Below are 27,156 nucleotides of genomic sequence, written 5' to 3' on the forward strand. Positions count from 1 at the left end.
TCCTTGGAAACATCTACTTCTTTAAGGTGGATCCTTGGAAGCATCTACTTCTTTAAGGTGGATCCTTGGAAACATCTACTTCTTTAACGTGGATCCTTGGAAACATCTACTTCTTTAAGGTGGATCCTTGGAAACATCTACTTCTTTAAGGTGGATCCTTGGAAGCATCTACTTCTTTAAGGTGGATCCTTGGAAACATCTACTTCTTTAACGTGGATCCTTGGAAACATCTACTTCTTTAAGGTGGATCCTTGGAAACATCTACTTCTTTAAGGTGGATCCTTGGAAACATCTACTTCTTTAAGGTGGATCCTTGGAAACATCTACTTCTTTAACGTGGATCCTTGGAAACATCTATTTCTTTAAGGCGGATTCTTGGAAACATCTACTTCTTTAAGTCGGATCCTTGGAAACATCTACTTCTTTAAGGCGGATCCTTGGAGACATCTATTTCTTTAAGGTGGATCCTTGGAAACATCTACTTCTTTAAGGGCTAACCCACATTGGAGTCTGACTCCGACGACCCAGCGCTGACGTCCTCTGCCGTCTTCCTGATAAAGACGTCGGACATGGACAAAATACTGAGAATAAAGAGAAGAGCCGCTAGACCTACCCATACCAAGCCCCCGACGTCCTCTGCCGTTATTTTTATTATTATTTTTTTATATGCTTGGAATGGGTAGGTCTAGCGGCTTTTCTCTTTATTCTTAGTTTGTTTGTTTTTTTCCGTGGCCGACGTCTTTATCCGGAAGACGGCAGTGCCGGGTCGTCGAAGTCAGTCTCCGGTGTGGGTTAGCCCTAAGGCGGACCCTTGGGGAAACATCATCCTTTTTAAGATGGATCCTTGTTGGACATAACCTCTCAAATGGCTATATGGTTTTCTTTTCTGTGTCAGTTGTCCGGCTTCTGTGCTTCTTCCCAGCCTGTCTCCTATGTCATAAGATCACCTTCTTCTTGGCCATCCCCTGCTCTGTTTGGGAAACATAAACTTGACCCCCCCCCCCCCCCCCCCCCCCAAAAAAAAAAAAAAAAAAACCCCAAAAAACCAAAAAAAAACAAACAAACAAAAAACCAAAAAAAAAAACAAAAAAAAAAAAAACCAATAATAATGAATTGTCAGTGGAGGAAGCCTGGTTTTCGGGCTGGATGCTTTAGAAATTCTTCATGTGTGTTTCTGTCTGCCCCTCCCACACAAGCACAGCACTATACATAACTTTTCAGGGTTACCGTTTGCTCCACTGCCCCTCCCCCCCCCTCTCTCTCTCTCTCTCTCTCTCTCTCTCTCTCTCTCTCTCTCTCTCTCTCTCTCTCTCTCTCTCTCATTTTTCACTTTCATATTTTTGGTAAAGAACTGGGGTTTAAAGATTAGCGCTGTAGAAAAATTGGAGATGTTGCTTCGGGTATGAAACTTTACATGACAGGGTGGGAATGAGTATCTAGCTATAGGCTATTTATGTCAAAAGGTGCTAGTAGAAAAAAGGCTCCTAACAGGTGAATTGCATTGTATAAGATGAAATTTTAATTCCACCTAGCCTGCTTGGGGGTGAGGGGTAACAAATGAGCATTGTGAATTGTATTGACCTCGGTAAAGGCATGGAAATTTCTTTTTTTTTTTTTAATGATAGTTTTTATGTAGAGCAATATCCACTCGAAGTCTTAATGCGCTTTACAAGGGGTCCCAGGCCAACAGCAAATGCAACCTGTTAGGCAACATTACAATTATTTCAGACATAGTCAATGCTGTTAGTGACCAGGTTCTCATTTTACACCTGAGTCCGGTGAGAGAATGTGACTAACTCAACTATGCGCTGGCCGAGCGAGGCTCGAACCCAGAACCTTCCGATCCGTTCCGATCCGAAAGCGATTGTCATGCAACTAGACCACATAGCCACACGGAAATGGAAATGCTCTGTATTAATGTGCTTCAATTATTGATTTCTTTTCTGTAACTTGTTTCGTTGTTTGTTTGTTTCAGGATAAACGCTATCACATAGTGGAGGAGTTGTATAAAAACGAAAAGGAGTATGTGGAAGCCCTCAGGACTCTCAAAGATGTGAGTACTTTTCTGTCGGATTGTTTTTGTGTGTCTATCCATCCATCTATCTATCTATCTATCTATCTATCTATCTATCTATCTATCTATCTATCTATCTATCTATCTATCTATCTATCTATCTATCTATCTATCTATCTATATATCTATTATATATCTATCTATCCATCTATCTATTTATCTATTTGTATGTCTGTGTTTTTGCCTGTGCATCTATCTATCTATCTATCTATCTATAAAATTATTTATCTATCCATCTAATTACCTCCCCTACATGACGAATAATAGGCGATGGACTTCTTGAAAAACAATGATAAGAAGAAAAAGAAGTTGGCAAGTTTTATGATATAAATAATTTGAAAGAAAGAAAAAAAAAAGAGAGAGAGACGGGGGAGGGGGAATTGAGAGAGAGAGAGAGGAGAGAGAGAGAGGAGAGAGAGAGAGAGGAGAGAGAGTGAGAAGAGAGAGAGAGAGAGAGAGAGAGAGAGAGAGAGAGAGAGAGAGAGAGAGAGAGAGAGAGAGAGAGAGACGAGAAAAGAAACAGAATTTGCTGACCCTTGTAACCTCCCCTTTCTTCTGATAATACTTTCTAATGTCAACCTAGATAATTATCCCGACTTAAGGCTAACATTTTTATTTTATCCCATGCCACTATGAACACCGATGTCTCATTATAGATTTAACCGGTTAACTGCCGTACTCTGGAAATACAACGTATTTAAAAATTTGGCCAGAAAACTCGTCCTTCAAATTATATTCGATGATTTAAACGACCCTCATCTTTGGCGTGGGGAGGGAGGAGGTCTCAAACTTGGTGACTTCGGGAAGTCAGAGGTGCGAGAGCTTTTGCCAAGATTAGGGTCATTTAAATCGATCGATATTTATTTGAAGGACGAGTTTTCTGGCCAAATTTTTTAAAAGTTTTTTTTCTTCCCCTGAGTACGGCAGTTAAATGGTTAAAAGTCTATCCGATTACAATGTATCCTTAATCCATGAGGATTAACAGAACAAATTGCCCCAAATTCGTCTCTCACGCTCGCTTGACCCGGTCAACACCATCTATTTTAAATTTAAATCAATGAAAATTAAGCCCTTTTTCCACGGCACCCTTAGATCCCGTCGTCTAGGCATTCCACGAAGGAATATAGATAAATTACTTACTAACTAACTTACTTACTTAGGGCGCTCCTTGGGGCGCCCAACATGAGCCACAAGTCTTCGCCATTCTGTCCTGTCCTCCATAAGCGTACGCAGCATCCGCGTGTTGTCCATTCCTGTGTATATAAATATAGATAAACCATCAAACATGATGTCTGATGTCAACAGGAATCACCCATGTTATCCAAGTGAGCAAATTGGGGGTTCATAAATTGTCCAGGGAAAAAAAAAACAAAAACGAAAGTGTCTGGAACGGGGCTCGACCTTAGACCTTCCGGATAACAGTGCAATGCCTTAACCACTCGGCCACTTCGTCCGCCTGAATAGCTTATTAAAATTCAAATGAACTCGTCAACTGTCCTTTTGAGACGTATACTATGCCAATAGGATCCAATAGTCTGATGTCACGTCCGCCCCAGTAACCAGCAGCTTTGTTCTAAACAAAGAAAATCGGCAGTGCAAAGGCCGCTTTTTTTCCCCCTAGGGCTACCCCCCCCCCCCCCTTGCATTTTGCTCGCGTGATTCCTGTTAACATTATACGTTAGCTTGATGGAATCATCTGTATTTCATCATGGAGTGTGGAATCCCTGGACGACGGTTTCTAATGATTCCGCGCAGATAAAAACCGTGAGCTTTTATATAGGGCAATATCCACTAAACGTGCTCAAAGCACTTTACAAATGGTCCCTGACCAAGAGCAACACGTAACATGGAGAACGAGACATGACTCCTGTTAGGCGATTTTGCTTTTTTTTTCCAACAGAGGCAACGCTGATAACGGCCAGGTACTCATTTTACAACTGAGTACGGTGAGAGAATGTGAGTAAAGAGCCTTTTTCACGGACTCAACTATGCAACGAGTCAGGCTCGAACCCAGGACCTTCCGATCCGAAAGCCAGTGTCATACCATAGAAAGGCGTAATTATTTATGATAGATGTAAGTGCGATGTTTTGTCTTAAACTTGAGATATTATATAGCACAGTATCCACTAAACGTGCTCAAAGCGCTTTACAATGGGTTCTTAGCCAACAGCAACATTTAACACGTAAGACGAGACATAACGTCTGTGTCCCGACAGAGACAACGCCGGTAACGACTCTAGGTACTCATTTTATACATGAGTACGGTGAAAGAATACGAATAAAGGGTCTTTTACAAGGAGTTAACTATGCGCCGCACAGAGGGGAACTCGAACCCAGGACCTTTTGATCCGAAGTGCCATACCACTCGTCCACATAGCCATCTACTTATGTAGACTACACTTTGTCTTGACTCAACTGACATGGCGGTGTGTGAGAGACACTTCAAATTCATACAAATCTAGGGAAATTCTTGTGTCAATTAAGAGTGTAATGCTTAAAAATAAATTTACGTTTCAATTCATTTCGTGGATGGAAAATCTCAAAAAGTAGATAATCGACTTAACGAGTTTTATCAGCTGACTGCGGTATTCAGAAAAGACACGTATTTAACCATTTGGCCAGAAAACTCGTCCTTCAAATTATGTCGACCGATCTAAATGATCCTCATCTTGGTAAAAACAAACAAACTCTCAGACCTGGGACAAAGGAAGACCTCGCGATGTCCCAGGTTTGAGAGTTTTTGCCAAGGTGAGGGTCATTCTCTGGAGGGACGAGTATTTAACCATTTGGCCAGAAAACTAGTCCTTCAAATGTTGACCGATCTAAATGATCCTCATCTTGGTAAAAAAAAAACAAACAAACCCAACAACCTCTCAGACCTGGGACTAAGGAAGACCTCGCGATGTCCCAGGTTTGAGAGTTTTTGCCAAGGTGAGGGTCATTCTCTGGAGGGACGAGTATTTAACCATTTGGCCAGAAAACTAGTCCTTCAAATGTTGACCGATCTAAATGATCCTCATCTTGGTAAAAAAAAAAAAAAAAACAAACCCAACAACCTCTCTGACCTGGGACTGAGGAAGACCTCGCGAGGTCCCGAGTTTGAGAGTTTTGGGGGTCATTTGAATCGATCTATATTTTTGAAGGACGAGTTTTCTGACCAAATTGTTAAATACTCGTCTCTCCAGAGTACGGCAGTTAACTGATAAATGGACAAATCATCACCATGGTAAATGGCGTACTGGTCAAGAATTGGATTCAATAGTCTGATGTCACGTCGCCCAACAACGGCGACCATCGTGGTTCTAAACAAAGAAAATCTGTACTTTTTATTCTTCATGCTGGCTAGAACTTTTCATGTCTTGTGTAAAATTCAAAACATGATCAGATTTATAATGTTTGTTTTTTCCTCTGGATACGCTTTTTATGCTCGTCGGAGAAATATTTCATAAGGGGTCCGCCATTGTTCCGATAGTTTAGAGCCAGTTACTAAGTTACCAAGCGTCATTACGAGGAAAGTGACGTTACGACTGTTGAAGCGTAGTACCCAACTGTAAATTGTCGACGTAGCGATGGCCAAGATAGTAGTAGATCTTTCCTGTCCAATGCCCTCTCGATTGCTATGGTCCTGTCCTTCGTTAACCGTGGCGGTCTGACCGTTGCCATCGATCGTTAACTCATAGCCTGACACTACCCAAAAAAATGACGTCAAAAGACAAGTCTTTGGCCTCAAAAGAAATCAAATCGTGAGTTGTATTCGATAGTTCAACCAATGGAATCACTTGTTTCCTTGAGCTCTACTTAACGACAACTCACTAAGCTCTGCACAAACCTAAAAATGACGTCAAAATATGGGTCTTAGTGGGTTTTAGTGTCGGGCTATAAGTTAACGATGGCTACGGACCGTGGCCTTCGTAAACTCATGGCCTGACACTGACCAACAAAGGACGTCAAAAGACAAGTCATTGCCCACAAAGGAAACAAATCGTGAGTTGTATTCAACAGTTCAACCAGTGGGATCGCTTGTTTCCTTGAGAACTACTAAAGACAACTGACAAGGCGGTCCACATACCTAAAAATGACGTAAAAATATGGGTCTTTGTGGGTTTGAGTGTGTTGCTTTGTATGTGTTAACGATGGCTACGGTCCGGCCCTTTTACAGCACAGTGACAAAACACATTTTGTGATCCATCGCAACGAATTCGTTCCCAACCTACAAACGATCGACGAACGACGTGGAAGAAACCGAAGATCTCTTCTAATACTCCGAGGACAGATCTGCGTTCGTCGATCGTTGTTGGTTGGGGACGTAATCGTTAACTTGCTATTATGATAGGTTGTATCGGAAACTGAAAATTGATTTTACACGGAGCCCATAGAACCGGAGTTTGTCCCGGTTTCTATTCCGCTAGATCTATCAGACCCAGCTACCCAATCACTTCTGGGCGGACAGGGGGTCAGAAGAAAGAAAATCTCGGTCCCATTGCGTGTGAAGCGAGTGCTCCACCGACTGAGCTAACGGAATCCCCCTAGAGTTTACACTATGAATGATGAGAAATACGAACTTCTAAGGTCTTTTGCAGTGTAAGAAACTGTATTCGTTCTATTAATAATAATAAATGTAGATTTATATAGCGCTTGTGCCGAAGCTTCGAAGCGCTTCACATTGACCATCAGTAAAAAAAAAAAACATTACACACTGCAGGTTCGGACATACGAACAAAAGCTCACACGCATCCAATTACACACACACACACACACACACACACACATCCAAACACACACTGTACACAAATATATTACTCACATACACAGTCACGTATACACGTTCTCCGCCATAAAGGATAGAAATTAACCCCGAGGTTTCATATTTGTGGCTGTAAATAATTCTATGTCCAGCACTGATCTCATTCCGGCATAATAGATAGAACGAGTTGTTGACGTCATTCGCCTCTTTGTTAATTAGTTATGTTATTTGCGGGCGATAATCACCTGATTACTTGATGTTGTCATTAATATCGTCATATCTCTCCCCCCTTTTTTTTTTTCTTTTTCTTACGTTCCACAGTGAGATGAATGTTGTATAGGTAGATAGTTGGATGGTGGGAGGGGGGGGGGGAGAGAGAGAGAGAGAGAGAGAGAGAGAGAGACAGAGAGAGAGAGAGAGAGAGGGAGGGGGGGGGCATAATTTGACAGACTGTAAATGCTGTATATTAAATCTACAACTGATGTTATGAATTCTACTCGTAGATGGACAGTGGGCGGGGGATTATCACGGCCACCTGGCGCAGGTCAAATGTTTTACTTTAACAATGTAATATTTGAAATTAGACAACACTGGGTGGGGTTCCTGACCTCCCAGAGTGGATCAGTGAATCAGTTTCCCCTTGTTTTCCATTTCCTTGGGCAATTTAATTGTAATTTTAGAGCTTTTTACTATCCCGTTTTCTTCCTTTTTACTGGCGCTGATATGACCTTAATGTGTTGCAAGCGCCGTAAAATCCTTAAAAACAAAAACACTACCCATTTCTGTCCTGATTTAGGTATTCAATTCTTTCAATTTTAAAGCTTCACCTGTTGACTCCTGCGGGGTCAAACAGGCGTTAAATCATCACCTCTGATAAAGAACTTTGCAGGAGGTCGAACGCCACTGGTTGAATGAATGAGTGACTGAATGAATTTATTAATGAATGCATAAACGAACGAATGAACGAATGTACCTATGTATGAAAAGATGAGTGAATGAATTAATATTTGAATAAACGAATGGATGAATGAATGAATGGACCTATGAAGAGATGAGTGAATGAATTTATAAATGAATATACGAATGGATGAACGAATGAATGAATGATTGAATGAATGATGTATGAAAAGATGAGCGAATAAATTAATAAATGAATAAACGAATGAATGAATGAATAAGTAAATGAATGAATTCATTACTATATGAATGAATGAATGAATCTATGAATGTACGAATGAATGAATGTATGAACGAACGAACGAACGAACGAATGAATTAATTAATGATTGAATCCTTGAATGTCTCAACGAATAAAAGAACGAATTAATGAATGGATGAAGGAATGAATGAATGAATCTATGAATTTATGAATGTATGAGTGAAGGAAGAACCAAATGAGTGTGTCTTTGAATGTATGATTGAACGAATGAATGAATGAATCTGGTTGGTTGTTGATATAATAATATTATTATCATTTCGGCTAGTAGTGCTGGTAATGCGATACTGTTGTGTGGCCACATCTTATCGGGTTGGCCACCGGCGCTTCTCTGGGTCATGCTGTATGTAATGTATTGGTAATCTTTTGGGGATAGAGCAAGGCATCAAGGACACATTCGCCTGCAATCATATAATAATATCTAGTAATAGATGGTTTTTATTTATTTATTTATTTATTTATTTATTCATTCATTCATTCATTCATTCATTCATTCATTCATTCATTCATTCTTTTTTAAAAAAGTATTCTTCTTTTTCTTCTTCTTCTTCTTCTTCTTCTTCTTCTTCTTCTTCTTCTTCTTCTTCTTATTATTATTATTATTATTATTATTATTATTATTATTATTATTATTATTATTATTATTATTATTATTATTATTATTATTATTATTATTATTGTTTTATTACTATTATTATTGTTGTTATTATTGTTATTATTATTATTATTATTATTATTATTATTATTATTATTATTATTATTATTATTATTATTATTATTATTATTATATTATTATTATTATTATTATTATTATTATTTTTATTATTTATCGTTCTAAACTAATAATACACATTTATCTATCGTGATCACTCATGGGTAGGGAGGGGTTTGGAGGAAGAGTTGAATTTAATAATATCAAATAGTAATGATAGTAATAATAATAATAATAATAATAATAATAATAAAATAATAATAATAATAATAATAATAATAATAATAATAATAATAATAATAATAATAATAATAATAATAATAATAATAATAATAATATAGGGAGATTGAAGGGGTCAGTAGCGGTCAGTTGTTAGTGGTGGTGTTGTCTAGTGTCAATGGAATGTTATCGGTGATCAGAATTTATCTCCACGTGGGAGGAGACAGGAGGAAGTTGTTATATACTCGATCAGAGCTGCTGCCTTCTACGAAAATGTCGTAGAACTACGAATTTTTGGGTCCAATTTGACACTTGGGGACGAAGTGGTTAAGGCATTGCCTGTGACCCGGAAGATCCCTGGTTCCAGCCTCGCTTTCGTTTTCTTTTTTTCTTGGGCATGATTATTTACCTCCAATTAGCTCACTCGGACAACATGGGTGATTCCTGTTGACATCAGACATCTTGTTTGATGAATTATCTATATTCCTTCGTGGAATGACTTGGCGACGATATCTCTTATGATGTCGTGGCTTAAAGGCATACTTATAATAATTGACACTTGCATAAAGATATTTAATTCAATAAACTTCTTGAAATCGAAGTTTTGTTGTTAGAGATAGTATATTATATTATGAAGGATTTTAAACCATTAAGTTAATGTATTTTAACCAAGGCTAACACATCGGGCAATTTCACACGCATATCGCTGCGAATGGTTTAGGCCACCCTATTTATTGCGTGTCAGTTACGTGTTGCTGTATGTGTGTGTAGGCGATTCATTCAACAGTTCCATTCTCATCATGTTGCATCTTTTTGTGCCCTGATTTAAACACAAATTGATATTTTAAAGGGTAGTTATACCTAATGTCTACTGTGTTATTTATTACCCCTGAAAACTACGATTTTTTTTTTTTCAATTCCAAGTGGGCAGGTCTGGACTGCCATGCTGTGGAAAAACGATTTTAAAACTTTTTGGCCATAAAAAATCGTTCTTCAAATATCGAAATATCGATCGATTGAAATGACCCTCGTCTTGTTTAAAACAACCAAACCGGGGACTTCCTCTAATATCTCCTTTAAGTCTAAGGTTTTAGAGTTTTTGACAAGATGAAGGGCATTTTAATCGATCGGTTTTTGAAGGGCGAGTTTTTTCTGGCCAAATTATGTCAATGTGTTTTTGTACAGAGTTCAGCAGTAAATTGGTTGTAATTGTAGTACGTAGTAGAAGTGACCACTGTTATAAATGTTGTTAGTGCTGGAAATGGGGAAGGTCAAAGATTAAGTTTAATGTAAGATGTGCAGTTAAATGGTCTGGTGGTATGACACTCGTTTTCGGATCGGAAGGTCCTGGGTTCGAGCCTCGCTCGGCGCATAGTTGAGTTCTTGGAAAAGGCTCTTTACTCACATTCTCTCACCGGGCTCAGGTGTAAAACAAGTACCTGGTCGTGAACAGCGTTGTCTTTGTCTGAAAAATAAAATGTCTCGTTCAACATGTTACGTGTTGCTGTTGTAAAGCGCTTTGAGCACGTTTAGTGGATATTGCGCTATATATATATATATATATATATATATATATATATATATATATATATATATATATATATATATATATATATATTAAAAGCTCAAGCCCAGGTACACAGACGAATGCAATGAGATGTGTTTCATTATAAGATTCTTGAACTCCTCTGTTAGGAATGTCGAACACGTTCCCAATGTCGCTGCGCCACCTTGGGATCCCTTATTTGGAAACAAGTGATAGAAGTACGAGAATTAGTTCGCCTATTACCGACCCTTTTAACAGGACGCTTGTTTATAGTAATGTACTTTCCGTCAAGTTTCTAACAACCCGTCTACCTATTCAATGCTGGGTTGACAGAGTGATCAGGGAGGGGGGGTGGGTAGAGAGAGAGAAGGGGGGGGGGGGGGGGCGAGCAATCAGATTATAACAAAACAAAACAAAAACAAAAAATAATTAAAATAAAATAAAATTCCCTGTATTCATCCCATAGGGGGAATTGTCTAGGGTTTATTTCAAGGGAAGACTGGAATATCCATGCATGAGCCGCAATGTACCGCCGCAAATTGAGCATGGGCGAGGTGATTACTCAAGGTCACACACGCAGCGGCGGATGTTCGAACTCGGTACTTTTCGAGTACGAAGCAAAGATCGTACCGCTGCACCACGCTGCAAAGCAAACAAAAACACGACTCAACTACGACGTGATCGAGGTCTTCTTGCTTATGAATAGAGAATGCTCTAGTCCACAGATGGGGTTACTGGACCCTCGCATCTCTCCCCCCACCCCCTCCCCCCTTCCATCTCCCTCTTTATAATAATAATAATCAGTGCGTGAGTCTATTTCTGTTCTTATCACAGACAACTGTGTTATCTGTGCGTTTCTTATCTGGAAAGTGGCCATACATCCTTTGGTGTCGAGCCGTTGTTTTTTTATCGCCTCCCTGTCGTGATAGGAAGTGCATGGCCTTATATCAATATCGCTTTATTATTTACGGAACATTTATTTGTCTTTTCGCCAGGTAGATGAGATGGATTGCCATATACTAATACTGCTGCTGTTTTTGTTGATGTTGTTGTCGTCATCGTTGTTATTGTTGCTGTTGTTGTTATTATTATTATTGTTTTTGTTACAAGAACTACTACTAGTACTGCTGTTGTCGTTTCTGTTACTGCAGCAGCTGCTGTTTAGCGTATTATTTACACCACCTAGTCTCGCTTGAGAGTCGTTCTCCTATCGCCTCGCTGGCAAGTCATGTCTATTAAATATTAATTATACATCATTGCATCACCTGCCATCTACACACAAACAAACACACACACACACACTCATACACACACACACGCACACACACACACACACACACACATCTGTTTTGTCACGGCGTTCAGAGTGTAGCCGCTGCCACTTAACATTGAATCAACAAGCAATAACTAGCCGGTTGGAAACGCCAATGTATTCTGTCCTTTGAGTTAATCATATATATATATATATATATGTATATATATATATATATATATATATATATATATATATATATATATATATATATATATATATATATATAATCCACCCCCAACGTGTTAACCAATTAAATAGACAACGGCGTAATTTGATCGATTGGTTCGTCCGTAGCCACCGTTTACTTATAGATAATATGCGCCTGGCTAAGAAGTTCACAGTTCACAACATTGCCATCCGGAAGTATAACGGACAAACACACAAAACTGTGTGTAACTATGATCGTTTATAGTCAGGTTAATACAGTTTACTTACTCATAAGCGCGGATGGCAAAAAAAAAAAAAAAAAAAAAAAGCAAACAAAAAAACAATAACAAAGGCCGGAGTGACGTCAACTTCATACTATCTATAGCCTGACATTAGTAGCCTGACACTAGAACCCATTGGGACTTATAGTTTGACGTCATTTTGTAGGTGTTTGCACCGTCTAGTGAGTTGTTGTCAGCATTGTTTAAGGAAACAAGTGATTCCATTGGTTAAACTATTGAATACAACTCACGATTTGTTTTCTTTTGTGGCCAAAGACTTGTCTTTTGATGTCATTTTTTGGCCAGTGTCAGGCCGTAGCCATCGTTAACTTATAGCCTGACACTGACCAAAAAATGACGTCAAAATGCCAGTCTTTGACCACAAAAGAAAACAAAGCGTGAGTTGTATTCAATAGTTCAACCAATGGGACCACTTGTTTCCATGAGTACTACTAACGACAACTCACTAGGCGGTGCAAAAAACCAAAATAATGACGGCGCATAGATGATTCCTTGGAAAAGGCTCTTTACTTATATTCTCTCACCGTACTTATGTGTAAAATGAGTACCTGGCTGTTAACAGCGTTGTCTCTGTCCGAAAAAAATGGTAACATCACCAAACAGGCGATATAAGTGTTGCTGTATGCCAGGAGCCCATGTAAAGCGCTTTGAGCACGTGTAGTGGATATATGCAAATCAATTGTCGATGCTTGAAGCTAGATATAACACTACCCAAATCGAATGTTTTGTTGACAAAGGGGTAACCCGAAACGTTCATTGCATCCGTCTTCATTGATCAAATGGAAACTGCCATTCAATCTTGACTATTGGTAATAATTTAAGTGTAAATCTATCCCGCACTTTTTGGGCAACTGGATCACCTGGACGTCATACTGATCTAGCGCGGTGGGTTACATCATAATAAATTCATCTCAGTATCCAATACGCTTTAAGTCTTAACGTCACTTCCCTCGTAATGACGCATGGTAACTTAGTAACTGGCTCTAAACTATCGGAACAATGGCGGACGCCCTTATGAAAAGTGTATTCAGAGGGGAAAAAATCATTATAAATCTGATCATGTTTTGACTTTTACACATTCCGATCACAAGACATATGAAAAGTTCTAGCCAGCACGAAGAATAAAAAGTACCGATTTTCTTTGTTTAGAACCACGATGGCCGCCCTTGCTGGGCGACGTGACATCAGACTATTGAATCCAATTGGGAGTTGAACGAACAGAACCATAATAATGATGATGATTATGATGATGATGACAATAATAATAAAAATGATAATAATAATAAATAAATAATATAATAATAATAATAATATATATATAATAATATAATAATAATAATAATAATAATAAATAATAATAATAAAAATAATAATATAATAATAAAATAATAATAATAATAATAATAATAAATAATAAAATAATAATAATAATAATAATAATAATAATAATAATAATAATAAATAATAATAATAATGGTGATGATGACGATGATGATGATGATGATGATAAAAATAATTTACATAGCGCCCCTTTCCACCAATGGTGCTCAGAAGTGCTAATGCAAAGACACACACACACACACACTCACACACACACACACACACACTTGTGATCATATAATCTAAATATCAGTCAATAAAATCAGTTACAGAAAACTGAAACGAAGCTCACTCTGTCTTCAAAGAGGCTTTGAAGGAGGACAGAATTACGGTGTCTTGTGTCTGCTGAAAGGGAGTTCATTCCACAGAGAGGGAGCAGAATGTGCGAAAGCATGTCGTGAAAAATTCGACTTAGGAATCAAATGCTCCAAGTTCAGAACCATAATCTATTTATACTCGCATTTATTATTTAGTTTAATTCATTATTCTCTCTCTCTCTCTCTCTCTCTCTCTCTCTCTCTCTCTCTCTCTCTCTCTCTCTCTCTCTCTCTCTCTCTCTCTCTCTCTCTCTCTCTCTCTCTCTCTCTCTCTCTCTCTCTCTCTTCTTGCCATTCCCGACATTCCTGTCATATTCCACATAATAAAACTATGCCATACTGAAATTAAATAAATAAATAAGATAAGATTAGATAAGATAAGATGAACTTTATTTATCCTCGTCTGGAAATTTACATTGGGTATTGCCATAGGCTAATGTATTTCTGAAAATAATTAAGCAAATAAATATTTAAAAGGAAATACAATGACATAGAAGTAAACCAACAAAAAGCTTTTTATTTTAAAAAAAAAAGATTATTTTTTTTTAAAGAATGCATTTGAATTAACAATTTTGGCCAGGAAACTCGCCCTTAAAATATCGATTGATTAGAGAATTAACCCTCGTCTTGTCAAAACGTTCAAACCTGGGACTTTGAGAGTTTTTGACAAGATGATGGTCATTTTAGACCATCGATATTTGAAGGACGAGTTTTATGGCTAAATTTAGAACAAATGTGTTGGGTTTTTTTTTTTTTTGTTTTTTTTTTTTTTTTTTCTTTGGTTGTTGGGTTTGGGTTTTTTTTTTTGTTTTTTGTTTTTTTTTTTTTTCATATTATTATTTATGTTTTTTTTTAATATGACGGCAATATAAACTATTTAGTCAATTCATTCTAATCTCTCTCGATTCTTACCATTCTCGCCATTCCTGTCGTATTCCACGTAATAAAACATTGCTGTACCATGAAAAACACATTTTTTCCCCCTTCAAATTTTGGCCAGAAAACTCGTCATTCAATTTATCGACCGATTGAAGTCAACGTATAACATTTTCAGGTCTGATAACCCAAACTATTAAAGGTCTCAATATTGTAATGGAAGTACTCTCAAACCAATGCAAGTATTGTCCGATACATAACAGTGATCTTAAATCAAACCCATAACTGCGTTGGGCCATCAGACCTGTGAATAGGTGCACGTATGTTAAATTAATATCAAAGATGAGTGTCCTATTAGTCGATCGATGTTTGAAGAACGAGTTTTTCTGGCAAAAATTTGAAAAATGTCTTTCTTTTTTTTTCCAGAGTAAGTTAATCTATAACGCAGACTTGCCAACTACACACGAAAAATTCGTAAAATTTTAAAGTAATTTTGGCTTCAATCTATGAACTTCCTGAGCACCATATTAATAAGTCTTTTTTTTTTTATTTTGTTTGTCCTTCAGAGTCATCGGGCCCTATGGACCGGAGTTTATACCTGTTTTTTTTTTTTTTTAGCGTGAGACGGACTACAGCAATTGCTTGTTATCCTTTAGGTACGACGCAAGTCTATCGCAAAGTACTTTCCGCCAAATCTCAGTTGGGTAGACAGGTGGGGGGGGGGGGTCGACTGCATCCGGGCTCGGTCTTGGTCCCTTTGCGTGTGAAGCGAGTGCTCTACCAACTGAGCTATCGCGACCACGTGATCGGGACTCCTCCTCTCCCCCCCCCCCCAATCCCTGCTCGAGTCATTAGAACTTATTAAAATGAACGTTGATGCCAGATGATAATAATTTGAGGAATTTTAGAGTGTTTTATTTATAATCCTCGTGAGGGTAAATTGTTGATTTATTATAAAGTCAACTTTATCGAGAGAGAGAGAGAGAGAGAGAGAGAGAGAGAGAGAGAGAGAGAGACTGAGAGTGAGATAGAGAGAGAGAGAGGGAGAGAGAGAGAAATTTGAATGGATTGAAGTTATTGTTATGCGCCTAGAACTTTATTGTATAGAGGATTGGGCGCAATATAAATAAATTTCATTATTATTATTACTACTTTTATCTCCAAAAAAAATTTTAAAAATCCGAATTTTATTTCTATTTTTAAGTAGTCAGGCCTGAAACCGTATGATTTATTTAGTTTAATTCATTAATCTCTCTCTCTCTCTCTCTCTCTCTCTCTCTCTCTCTCTCTCTCTCTCTCTCTCTCTCTCTCTCTCTCTCTCTCTCTCTCTCTCTATCTATCTATCTCTCTATCTGTTTCCTTCCCCATTCCTACCATGCTTGTCATATTCCACATAATGAAACCCCGTGTTTATTTATTTACGTTTACGCATAGCGCATACCTCCACCGGTGAAATTATAAAAAAATTATCTCTGATACGAATGCACATTTCACTTACTTAGTTTCATATTGTAATGTCTGGCATAATTATTTATTTATCTATTGGCAAGATGTACTAGTCAGATAGGTCCTTAAGAATTCTACAATTTTTAATTTTTCTTTTTTTTGTTGTTGCTAACATAATAATCTCTTATATTTTTAATTATAATATTTGTGACTGAAGTGTACCTGTTTGCAAGTCTGTTAACCCAAATTGTGTGTATGTTTATGTATTTATACATACATATACATATACATATATATATATATATATATATATATATATATATATATATATATATATATGTATGTGTGTGTGTGTGTGTGTGTGTGTGTGTGTGTGTGTGTGTGTGTGCAGGGCTGACATCCGAATCTGCTTATGGGCCCAGTTTAACATTCTCGTAATGGACAATATTGGGCGTCATTTAAAAAAAATTTTTTTTTAGATTTCCATGACAACAATCAGCCCATAAGGAATTGGATTATCAGACCTGCAAATAAGTGCGCGTCGTTATGGGGCTCATTGATGTATGGAAAATACTGACAAATCAAGGCAAATTATACTATACTCCATCACAACAATGTTTAATCAAGCCCTTAATTCCGTTCAGTTTTCAGACCTGCAATTAAATTAAATACGTTCGCATAGTTTTTGAGGCGTCGCCTGAAAAGGTTATTTTTGTCGAGATCTTTTATTTTCAAAAATTAATAACAATACTCTTCAACAGTCGTAAAGTCACTTCCTTCCTAATGACGCATGGCAACTTAGTAACACTGGCTCTAAACTATCGGAACAATGGCGGACGCCCGTATGAAATATTTCCCCGGCGAGCATAAAAGCGTATCCAGAGTAAAAAAAAAAACCCACTGATCACAAGGGATGTGAACAGTTCTAGCCAGCATGAAGAATAAAAAGTAATGGTTTTCTTTGTTCAGAACCAAGATGGCCGCCGTTGCCGGGCGGCGTGACATCAGACTACTGAATCCAATTATGGGAGCAGCAGGTACCTACTGATGTAAGATATAAATCTGAAAAAAGTGTGCCAGAAACAGTGATCCGATCAATTATTGTGTATGAAACGGTGCAGACAAAGCAAGAATGAAAAATGCAAGAATAAAACATCCAAAAACAAACCAAAAACATCAGTTTTCCTCGACTGGGGATCGAACCCCGGACCTCCTGATTACCGGTAGGACGTGCTACCACCATTACACCACAGAAGTTCCCGGGACAATTTCAATTCATACATTCTTCACAAGGATTTTACACGTTTTACGCCGTGAACTCTCGCTTGCATCGCACAACACATAAATTTTTTTAAAAATAAATTGAGCTTTATATAGCGCAATATCCACTAAATGTGCTCAAAGCGCTTTACAGGGGGTCCCTGGTCAACAGCCACATTTAACATTAGACCTGTAAATTCTCAGTCAATTAACTGAAATCAGTCAATTTGTCAAATTAAAATATTTAAAAAAAGGAAAGAAAGAAAGAAAGAAATGAAAAAAGAAAGAATTCACAAATCGTAGTCGAATGACCGTAAAGTAATTAGGAGTGTTCCACAGCGCTACGCATAGCTCATGGGGACCGTTTATATTAACGATGTATATATTGCCAAGACTAAGCGACGCTTTTTATAAAAGGCGTGTCTGAACACATCCCTGGGTATTTTCACACATCCTTCGTTAAATTATTTTTTCACTTTCCAAACCCAACGGTAGCCAATTTTAACTGAGCCACCGAGCGATAAATTTCACTGTTTCGTCTAAGCCAAAATTGACCACAATTACCTGGGACTCTCAAAAACTATGATAATCTAAATTGCGAATGCCCGGAAGTCCGTTATGTAGACACCTTCAAATCGAAAGTTTGGATAGATTGAAGATTGCTACAAAGCACATTTCGATTGCCTCACGTTGTAAACAAACTGGTTGACCGTTTCTTCACTGATCGCTGTGATTATCCCCAGACACCTGTCTGGGGATAATAAAAATTTGTTATCCCCAGACACCTGTCTGGGGATAAAAAATTTTTATTATCCCCAGACGCATATTTGAAACTCCGCTCTTTTAAACAATTATCCACATTCCAGAATATGGAATGTTTCCAGATGCACATAGAAATAAGGAAAGTTAATAAAATATCTATAAAAACATAAAATTAACGAACAATAAAATCAGTTGTTACTACATATACACAATATGCGTCGACTTCGAAGTGGGTGTCATGGCCGAATGGTTTAGTCGTCTGCCCTGGAAGTTTGACCATAATCGACGTTGTGGGTTCGAATCCTGGTAATGTCACTTCTTTTTTTTTTTTTTTTTTTTTTAAATTCCGTCTTCTTTTTACAGAACGTTGAAAGGGATAAATGTCCCATCCATCCTCCCCCCACCTCTTTTTTTTTATTATTAAACTCTCTCTCTCTCCCTCTCTCTCTCTCTCTCTCTCCTCTCTCTCTCTCTCTCTCCTCTCTCTTCTCTCTCTCTCTCTCTCTTGTTTTTTTTCTAGTTTCTAGCAAATATATTCGTCCCCACTCCGATCTCAAATAGTGTCTAAAAAAAATAAATAATTAAAAAGCAAACAAACAGAAATATTCAGAGAGCGACCAAATGGTCAGATAGAGGAGAAAAAAAAATAAATGTTTTAAAAATAAAAACAATAATTGTTTTAAAAATAAAAACAATTTAAGAAATTCATGCTCAGAAACGGAACATTTACATAAAGGTTTAGCAAACAAAAAACTCTAAGGTTTAGGTCAAAATATAAAAAAAAAAAGAAAAAGAGAGATTTCCCTCGGAGCAGGGAATAGTGTTAACAATAATAATAATAATAATAATAATAATAATAATAATAATAATAATAATAATAATAATAATAATAATAATAATAATAATAATAATAGTATGATAATAAGATTATTAATAATAAAAATAATACTATTATTGATAATAATATAATAATGATTATGATGGTAATAGTAATAATAATAACAAATATTACAATTATTATTATTATTTATTATTATTATTATTATTATTATTATTATTATTATTATTATTATTATTATTATTATTATTATTATTATTATTATTATTATCATTGAGCAAAACAAAAAAAAAACAATAATAGATCTAGAGCAAATTAAATAATGAAATAATATTATCGGAGAAATAAAAAATTCAACTGATTAAAAAAAAAACTCTTGCTCGGAACTCGGAACAAAAGTGAAAACAATGAAAATCAATTGGGAAGAAAGAAAGAAAAGTAAAAAAAAAAAAAATGAGTGGGAGGGGGGGGGGGGGGGGGTCGCGACTGGGTCGAATCTGTGCAGCTAAAAGGAGTAAAATGAAAGGTGGCCTTACCCACTGAGCTGCCTATCCACACCGCTATCGGAATATATTAAATTCATATATGAGCTAAACATATTTCCACCATTTTTGCTTCCTTGTTTTGCTACGGTAGTTATTTTCATCTCTGATTCGAATAAAAATATGTTGTTGGATCTAGTTTTGTGGACGTGTGATACTAAATTGTATTGTCTTGTGCGAAGCAGACAGGAAAATAACAGGTGTGGGTTTTGGGCTTTGGGGCAAACAACACCATGGCCTAGGAATTCGTCCGCGACATAAAAATTATTCCCAGTCGTCGACAAAATTGTGGCCAGAATGAGCAAATTATAGAAACAAGAGATGATCAATAAAGTTAACAGGTAGGTCGGTAATGAAAATTTAAATGGTTGGTGGACTATGAACAGATTTGATGATTAACAACTTTCTTCCTGGTTGAAAATAAAAAGTCGAATTGCCAGTTTGACGTTTTCAGATCAAAGTAACAAAAGAAATTTCATTGATCCATTTGCTTTAAAATATTTTTTTTAAAAAAGAGCTGGATTTGACATTTGATCACTATTTACTTTCATCTTGTGTTAAATATCACTTGATATATTAACTGTTTTGGGACACAACCACTAGTATTTTTTCCAGAATATTTGGTATTTTTCACGCCTAGTTTGGCATTTTGCATAAAATCTTTCTGCCCACTTGCTACATGCGTCTGGGGATAGTATCCTCAGACAGGTGTCTGGGGATAACAAAAATTGGTTATCCCCAGACACCTGTCTGGGGATAACGAATTTTTATTATCCCCAGACAGGCGTCTGGGAATAATGACAGCCCTTCACTGATTGGGTACCTAATTATAAGGAACAATGGTAAGTAGCCTAATTAATTCCCGCGCAAATTAGGACGTTTTCTGCCATTGTTTTGTTCAAGCGTGCTTGCTGTTTACTGTGGCGATTTACTATTCATTTCGATTCTTTGGATTTGTCCGCTACCGCTACGCCTGACTGACTGCCGAAGTTTCTTCAATTGATAATTCATTTCTACTTAGCCTAATAATTCAGTGTATTGGCCAGAAGTCATATTTATTTCTTTTTTGTTTCTCTCATTAACTGATTGAAAATCAAGTTTGCTCATTGCTACATTATTTTAATGTTCTCACAATGCCTGAGCTGTTCGTGGATCGCAATTCAGACTTGTCGAGCATCGATAAAAATAGGCAGTTTAGTGAGCAGCAGCAGTGGCAGTCAAATTTTGACCCAACTCGCCCATAGGAAAGTTGTGACCGAAAATTGCCGTTCGCGTTTTGGGGGGTTCAATTAAAGATGCATAACTTCGTTATAAAGAGGAATATCGCAGATATTTGATATCATTATTTTCGTCTTTCAATTTCCTTTTACATGGTGCCAATTAAGGAAAAAATCCATTAATAATTCCAGAAGTTATATGAAGTTAAAATTTGGCAATTTTCAAATGCATTTATTTTTTTATTTACCGCGTGTGCTTTTAAAATTTAAACGCTTGTTTTTAGAATAACATCTAAACTTTATTCATGCCAAATTTCAGGGCTCTATATCGATGCGCAGACACCTTTTAACTCTGCGCCGAAATGCCTTGTTTACATTATCTTCTCATCATGGCTGCCGGACGATATCGATATTTTAAACTTAGTTATGTATTATGTTAAATTTAGTCCATAATATTTTCAGTACTATTATTTGCTATGTTTTTATTTTGAATACATACTTTCCAACTTTATTTATAGGCTTTTTATAGTTTTTGTTTTAAAAGTTCGTATATTTCTTCTCTTTGTGAAATCCGATATTAATAATATCGATATTTTAAAAATACCAATTGCTTTAATTTAATTTTATTTTACTTTGCCATCAAGTCATCAAGTTTCTTTCCCATATGTTTAGATATGTTTATCATTTGTATCCATATTCTAAAGGCCTTAGCCTTAATAATTATTATGGTAATGGTAAGAAGTTCTATTAGTTTTGACACCCCCATATATTGAGAGAGAAGGGGGGAGGGGGTAGGGGGATAAAATTATATTAATTGTCAGTTCAAATGATGTAATAGCAATAAACCCAAAGTGGTTCAGCAGAATTTTTTAAAGTATTAAAAGCCATAACTTTCCTTCTAATTAGGTATAATAGGGAATCTGTTTCAATTTATTTGAACTTTTTCAATCTACCATTTTATTTATATGCAATTAAATTGCCATAGGTAAAAATAAACTCATTATGACATTACACAACATGTTTATATCTTTTCATTTAAATACTCTCAAACCCTTTTTTATTCTCTATGTATTAATTAGAAGAGGGGAATTATTTGCAAATGTTTCAATGAGATATTGGGGATAAATCCAAAAGTGATAGAGCAAATTGTTTCTTACGTCTAGCCGAGTTTTTGATTATGTAACATTTGCGTCATATTATGTAATAATGTGTTAATTTGAAATGTTTATCTTCCTCTTTATTAATGTAAATGCATTGTCCTCGATAAGACGAACATTTTGGTATACAATATATGATAAGAACTCCATATTGACTGTTTTAACCATTTTTTATTAACATCACGCGATTTCGGTCACAACTTTGCAATGGTAATTTTGGGGTAAAAATCGGTCTGAAATTTCAGACTTTGAACTGCCGTAACTACATTTCTAATCAAGATACAAACAAAATTCAAACTGTTTTGTAATCTGTGTTGCCAGCTCTTTCATATGACATTGGTTTCAAGTGTGTGAGGTACATTTAGAATTTCTATTAAACTCCCTAATAAAAATGTGAGGAATAAATTCAATTGGTCATGGCTAGAAGTTAAAGATGGCAATGGTGATTATTTTTCTGACTATGTCAGAAAAATTCCAGAGGCAGGAATCGGCTTTTGTTTGTATTGTTGTCAACGTTTGAAGTATGGTCACAAGGGTATAGGCTTTCTCAAAAGGCATGCACAGTCTAAGTCACACATTGGTAGAAGGAATTCAGTCAAAGGAAATCAGTCATTGCCAGCTTCTTTTCAAATGTTAAATAGTTTAGAAAAGGGATCATCCCATGTCAGTTCTACTCATACACATCCTTATGGTGTTGCCCCAAATGTTTGTAAAGCTAGTGGATCCAGGCTGAATAAAAATTCTGAAGATCATGTTTCACAACCATTACCACCACCGCCTCCAAGTATGAAGGATAGGATAGCTCATCTAGAAGCTATTATTTGTTCTTTTATTGCTGAGCATTCACTAACTCTAAGCATGGCACCACACCTAATAGGACTTGCCCAGCTTCTTTCTCAAGATCACAAAGCTCTGCAATCTTTAAAAATGGAAAGACAGACTGCCACATATAAATTAAAGTTTGGCCTGAAGGAAATACAGAGGAAGCGATTGATCGGGAAGATGAAGGAGAACTATTTTTCAATAAATTTAGATGAAGCCACAACAAAGCATGGGAAGAAAAGGGTCCTCAATATTCTTGTATGTTTTTATGATGTGGACCTGGAGAAATCTGTTGTTTATCTTTATGCTTCAGTTGAACTGTTTACAGTTAATGCAGAAACAGTATACAAAAGTGTCATTGATATCCTGGTTCAAGACAACATCCCTCTTACAAATTTGATCACTGTTTTGTCAGATTCTGCTTCTTATATGAGAGGTGAACATAATGGATTTTTTATGAAACTCAAGTCTGCCGCCCCTCATCTTGTGGATATTGATGGTGACATTTGTCATCATATACATAATATTACAAAAATATTTTCATCTTCAATTGATCCAGCAAGTCATATTTCAAAATTGCTTGATGACATGTTCAGGGACATTGAATACAGTGCAGATATAAGACGAGATTTTTTATCGATTTGTCAATTTCTCAACATAAAACGTCTACTCCCTAAAGAGAGAGTTTGTCACAGGTGGTTGAACATACTGGATTGTGCCCAACGATATGATGAGTTGAAGGATAGCATTTATGTTTTTTACTTCTCTTGGTTGTCAATAAAGGATAAAGAATTGTTTCAATCAAGCATTATGGATGTTTTCAAGCACAGATCCACTTCTGAAAATAGCAGACAAGCAATTTATAAAATAATGAGGAGACTTAAGTCAAAAAATTTGACAGTGGCTGGGAAAGCAAGGAAATCAAGAATATGTCAAAAGATTTTTGATTTTTCATCCAAAACAACAGTGCTTCTTGATGTGATTTTATATGTATTTCCTCTTTTCAAGAGATTTGTTTTGGCATTTGAGCAACATAAACCAATGCTTCATCTTTTGCACGACGAACAAGTCAATATTTTTCGGAATTTTTTGCAATTTTATATTCGACCAGAATTTATCAGGGAATCTGGCAAAGATTTGCATTCTCTTGATTTGTCAAAACCAGAAATTTATTTACCTTACAAACATGTTAATATTGGAAGATGTAGTGAGACCAGATCCCTCTCTAAGCTAGGACGAGAAGAAAGAAATAGTTTCCTCAAGTTATTATTTGAAGCTTACAAAGCTACAGGCATTTATATGCAGAAAAAGCTGCCCCTCAATAATCCATTTCTAAGGACTCTTTCTTTATTGGACCCCAGGGCTTTTGGATTTGGCGACACACTGCAATGGCATTGAAAAAGCTGCCTTCAATGTTGAAATCAATAAATGCTCCAAATTTTGACAATGAAATTATGATGTTACAATCAGACCCAAGTATTCACCCTGTTGATGTTGACTTGTCCCTTGATTTGGGGTGGACAAAAGTTTTCAAACTTGCAAAGTACCCTTCTGTTCAAAAGGTAGTGAGTGCATGCTTGTCTATTTTCACAGGTCCAAGAGTTGAACAGTCATTTAGCATTATGAATAACATCATCACTACTAATAGCACAAGTTTACTAATTAGCACATACGAAGCCTACATGTATACTAAATATGAATTGCTTGCTTTGAATACCACAACATTAACGAAATATGCAAGACCTAATGCTGTGACCTCACCAATAGATTCTTCACTTGCATATCACATGCAGACAGCATCATCAAGACATAATGCAGACAGCAGGAAAAGACAAATATCATCAACTGACCAATTGCCTTCAGCAAAACGTTCTCGTTGCTTATAGCCATGGAAATGATAAGATATAGACATAATTTTGTTTTGTTTTCCAATATATTTTGCCTTGAAATGGACTTGCATCATTCAACAGTGGTGATATGATGAACAAAAGCTTGTTTTGCTTTCTTTTTTAAAATCTGGAGTGTTTTATGTCAATAGTTTTTATAGTTCATGATCAGATTTTTGAGGTTGCTTTGTGTGGTGTACATACTTGTTTGTGACAATTAGTTTCTTTTGAAAGCCTATAGCTTTAATTACCTCATCAGTAGAAACTTTGTTTGGAGCATTGTTAGTCGTTGATGAAGTCTTCTTTACTGATATGAATGACATGCTTATTTAGCATTCCTTCTACATCAAATCAATGGCAGTCATACTTTCAGTAAGTAATAACACCCACTATTTTAATGTATTGTATTTATCACTCTCCTCTCTAATGATGCCCTTATTTAACAACAAAAAAAAAACTTGAATCTTCAGTTTGTCGAAGAGTTTCAGTCAATTTTTTTAGAGCTCATTTACAGGTCTATAACATGTAGGGCGGGACATGACGCCTGTTAGGCGATGTTACAATTTTTTCGGACAAAGACAACGCTGTTAACGGCCAGGTACTCATTTTACACATGAATACGGTGAGAGGATGTGAGTAAAGAGCCTTTTTCAAGGACTCAACTATTTAATTCATTACTCTACCTCGTACCCCAATTCCGAATTGGGTTACAAATGAAGAATCACGCCGTGACTGTCAGTTCACGTTCGACTGTCAAGAAGGCTGGACGCGTCTTGTTTTGTCTATTTAATGCAAACAATTGTGTTAATTTATCCTTATCCTTATTGGATTTTTAATGTTATTAGACCTGTGACATACCAATTCCCATTGGAGCATATTATTAACACTGTGAAAGTGGTGCTTAATGATTTAAACTTTTGAAGAAAAATGTTTAAATTACTTCTAATAAACAATGGAGCCAGATAAAGTTGAAGAGTTGAATAGGAACTTTCTACCCCCGCGGGGGAGAAAACTAAAACAGTTCCCATAACATCTCCCGAGGAGTGTTAATTCATACAAAAGTATATTATTAACACTGTGAAAGTGGTGCTTAATGATTTAAACATTTGAGGGAAAATGTTTAAATTACTTCTAATAAACAATGGAGCCAGATAAAGTTGAAGATTTGAATAGGGAACTTTCTACCCCCGCGGGGAGAAAACTAAAACAGTTCCCATAACATCTCCCGAGGGAGTGTTAATTCATACAAAAGTATATTATTAACACTGTGAAAGTGGTGCTTAATGATTTAAACATTTGAGGGAAAATGTTTAAATTACTTCTAATAAACAATGGAGCCAGATAAAGTTGAAGATTTGAATAGGGAACTTTCTACCCCCACGGGGAGAAAACTAAAACAGTTCCCATAACATCTCCCGAGGGAGTGTTAATTCATACAAAAGTATATTACTAACACTGTGAAAGTGGTGCTTAATGATTTAAACTTTTGAGTAGATAAAGTTGAAGAGTTGAATAAGGAACTTTCTACCCTCGCGGGGGAGAAAACTAAAACAGTTCCCATAACATCTCCCGAGGGAGTGTTAATTCATACAAAAGTATATTATTAACACTGTGAAAGTGGTGCTTAATGATTTAAACTTTTGAGAAAATGTTTTAAATTACTTCGAATAAACAATGGAACCAGATAAAGTGGAAGAGTTGCGAAAAGTGCGGAAAACACTTCAAAACAAAACAAAACAGAACAAAAAACAAAAACAACTAAAAACAAACCAAAAAATAATGTTTCTGATCATTTTGGCGTTAACTTGACATCTTCCTCACAAGTTTCACCCCCCATAATACCGATTTCAGACGGTGGTTTATTGTAGGCCTATCATCGTGGGAGTGCCAGACCTGACCATGTCCTAATTTCATGTTTTGAGAAATATGCTTCTGAAGTAAGTCTCTTCGGAATGTCAACACATCATGTGCGGCTATGTGGTCTAGTAGTGGTATGACACTCGCTTTCGGATCGGAAGGTCCTGGGTTCGAGCCTCGCTCGGCGCATAGTTGAGTCCCTGGAAAAGGCTCTTTATAATATAGTCACATTCTCTCATCGTACTCAGGTGTAAAATGAATACCTGACCGTTAACAGCGTCGTCTCTGTCGGAGAAAAAAATTTGTAATATCGCCTAACAGGCGTCATTACTCGTCCTAGATGTTAAGTGTTGCTGTTGGCCAAGGACCCTTGTAAAGCGCTTTGAGACTTCGGGTGGATATTGGGCTATATAAAAACGTTTGATTTTTAACTCAATGAATCGGTATTTTGATAAAAGTATGTTAATAGTAATTGGCTTCAACAGTCATGACGTCACTTCCCTCGTAATGACGCATTGTAA

The 27,156-nt window shown here is 36.5% G+C and overlaps 1 protein-coding gene across 1 annotated transcript in view; it reads left to right on the plus strand.

Moving 5' to 3' along the window:
- Positions 1-27,156, plus strand: part of LOC144970481 (rho guanine nucleotide exchange factor 17-like) — a 111,057-nt gene that overhangs the window by 32,143 nt on the left and 51,758 nt on the right. The window contains 1 exon segment of the mRNA XM_078910175.1: positions 1,976-2,053. Coding sequence (XP_078766301.1) covers positions 1,976-2,053 — 78 coding nt within the window.

This window comes from Berghia stephanieae, chromosome 4, assembly GCF_034508935.2.
Source record: "Berghia stephanieae isolate SIO BIC M18660-M18661 chromosome 4, UCSD_Bste_1.3, whole genome shotgun sequence".
In the NCBI taxonomy this organism is placed as follows: Eukaryota; Metazoa; Mollusca; class Gastropoda; order Nudibranchia; family Aeolidiidae; genus Berghia; species Berghia stephanieae.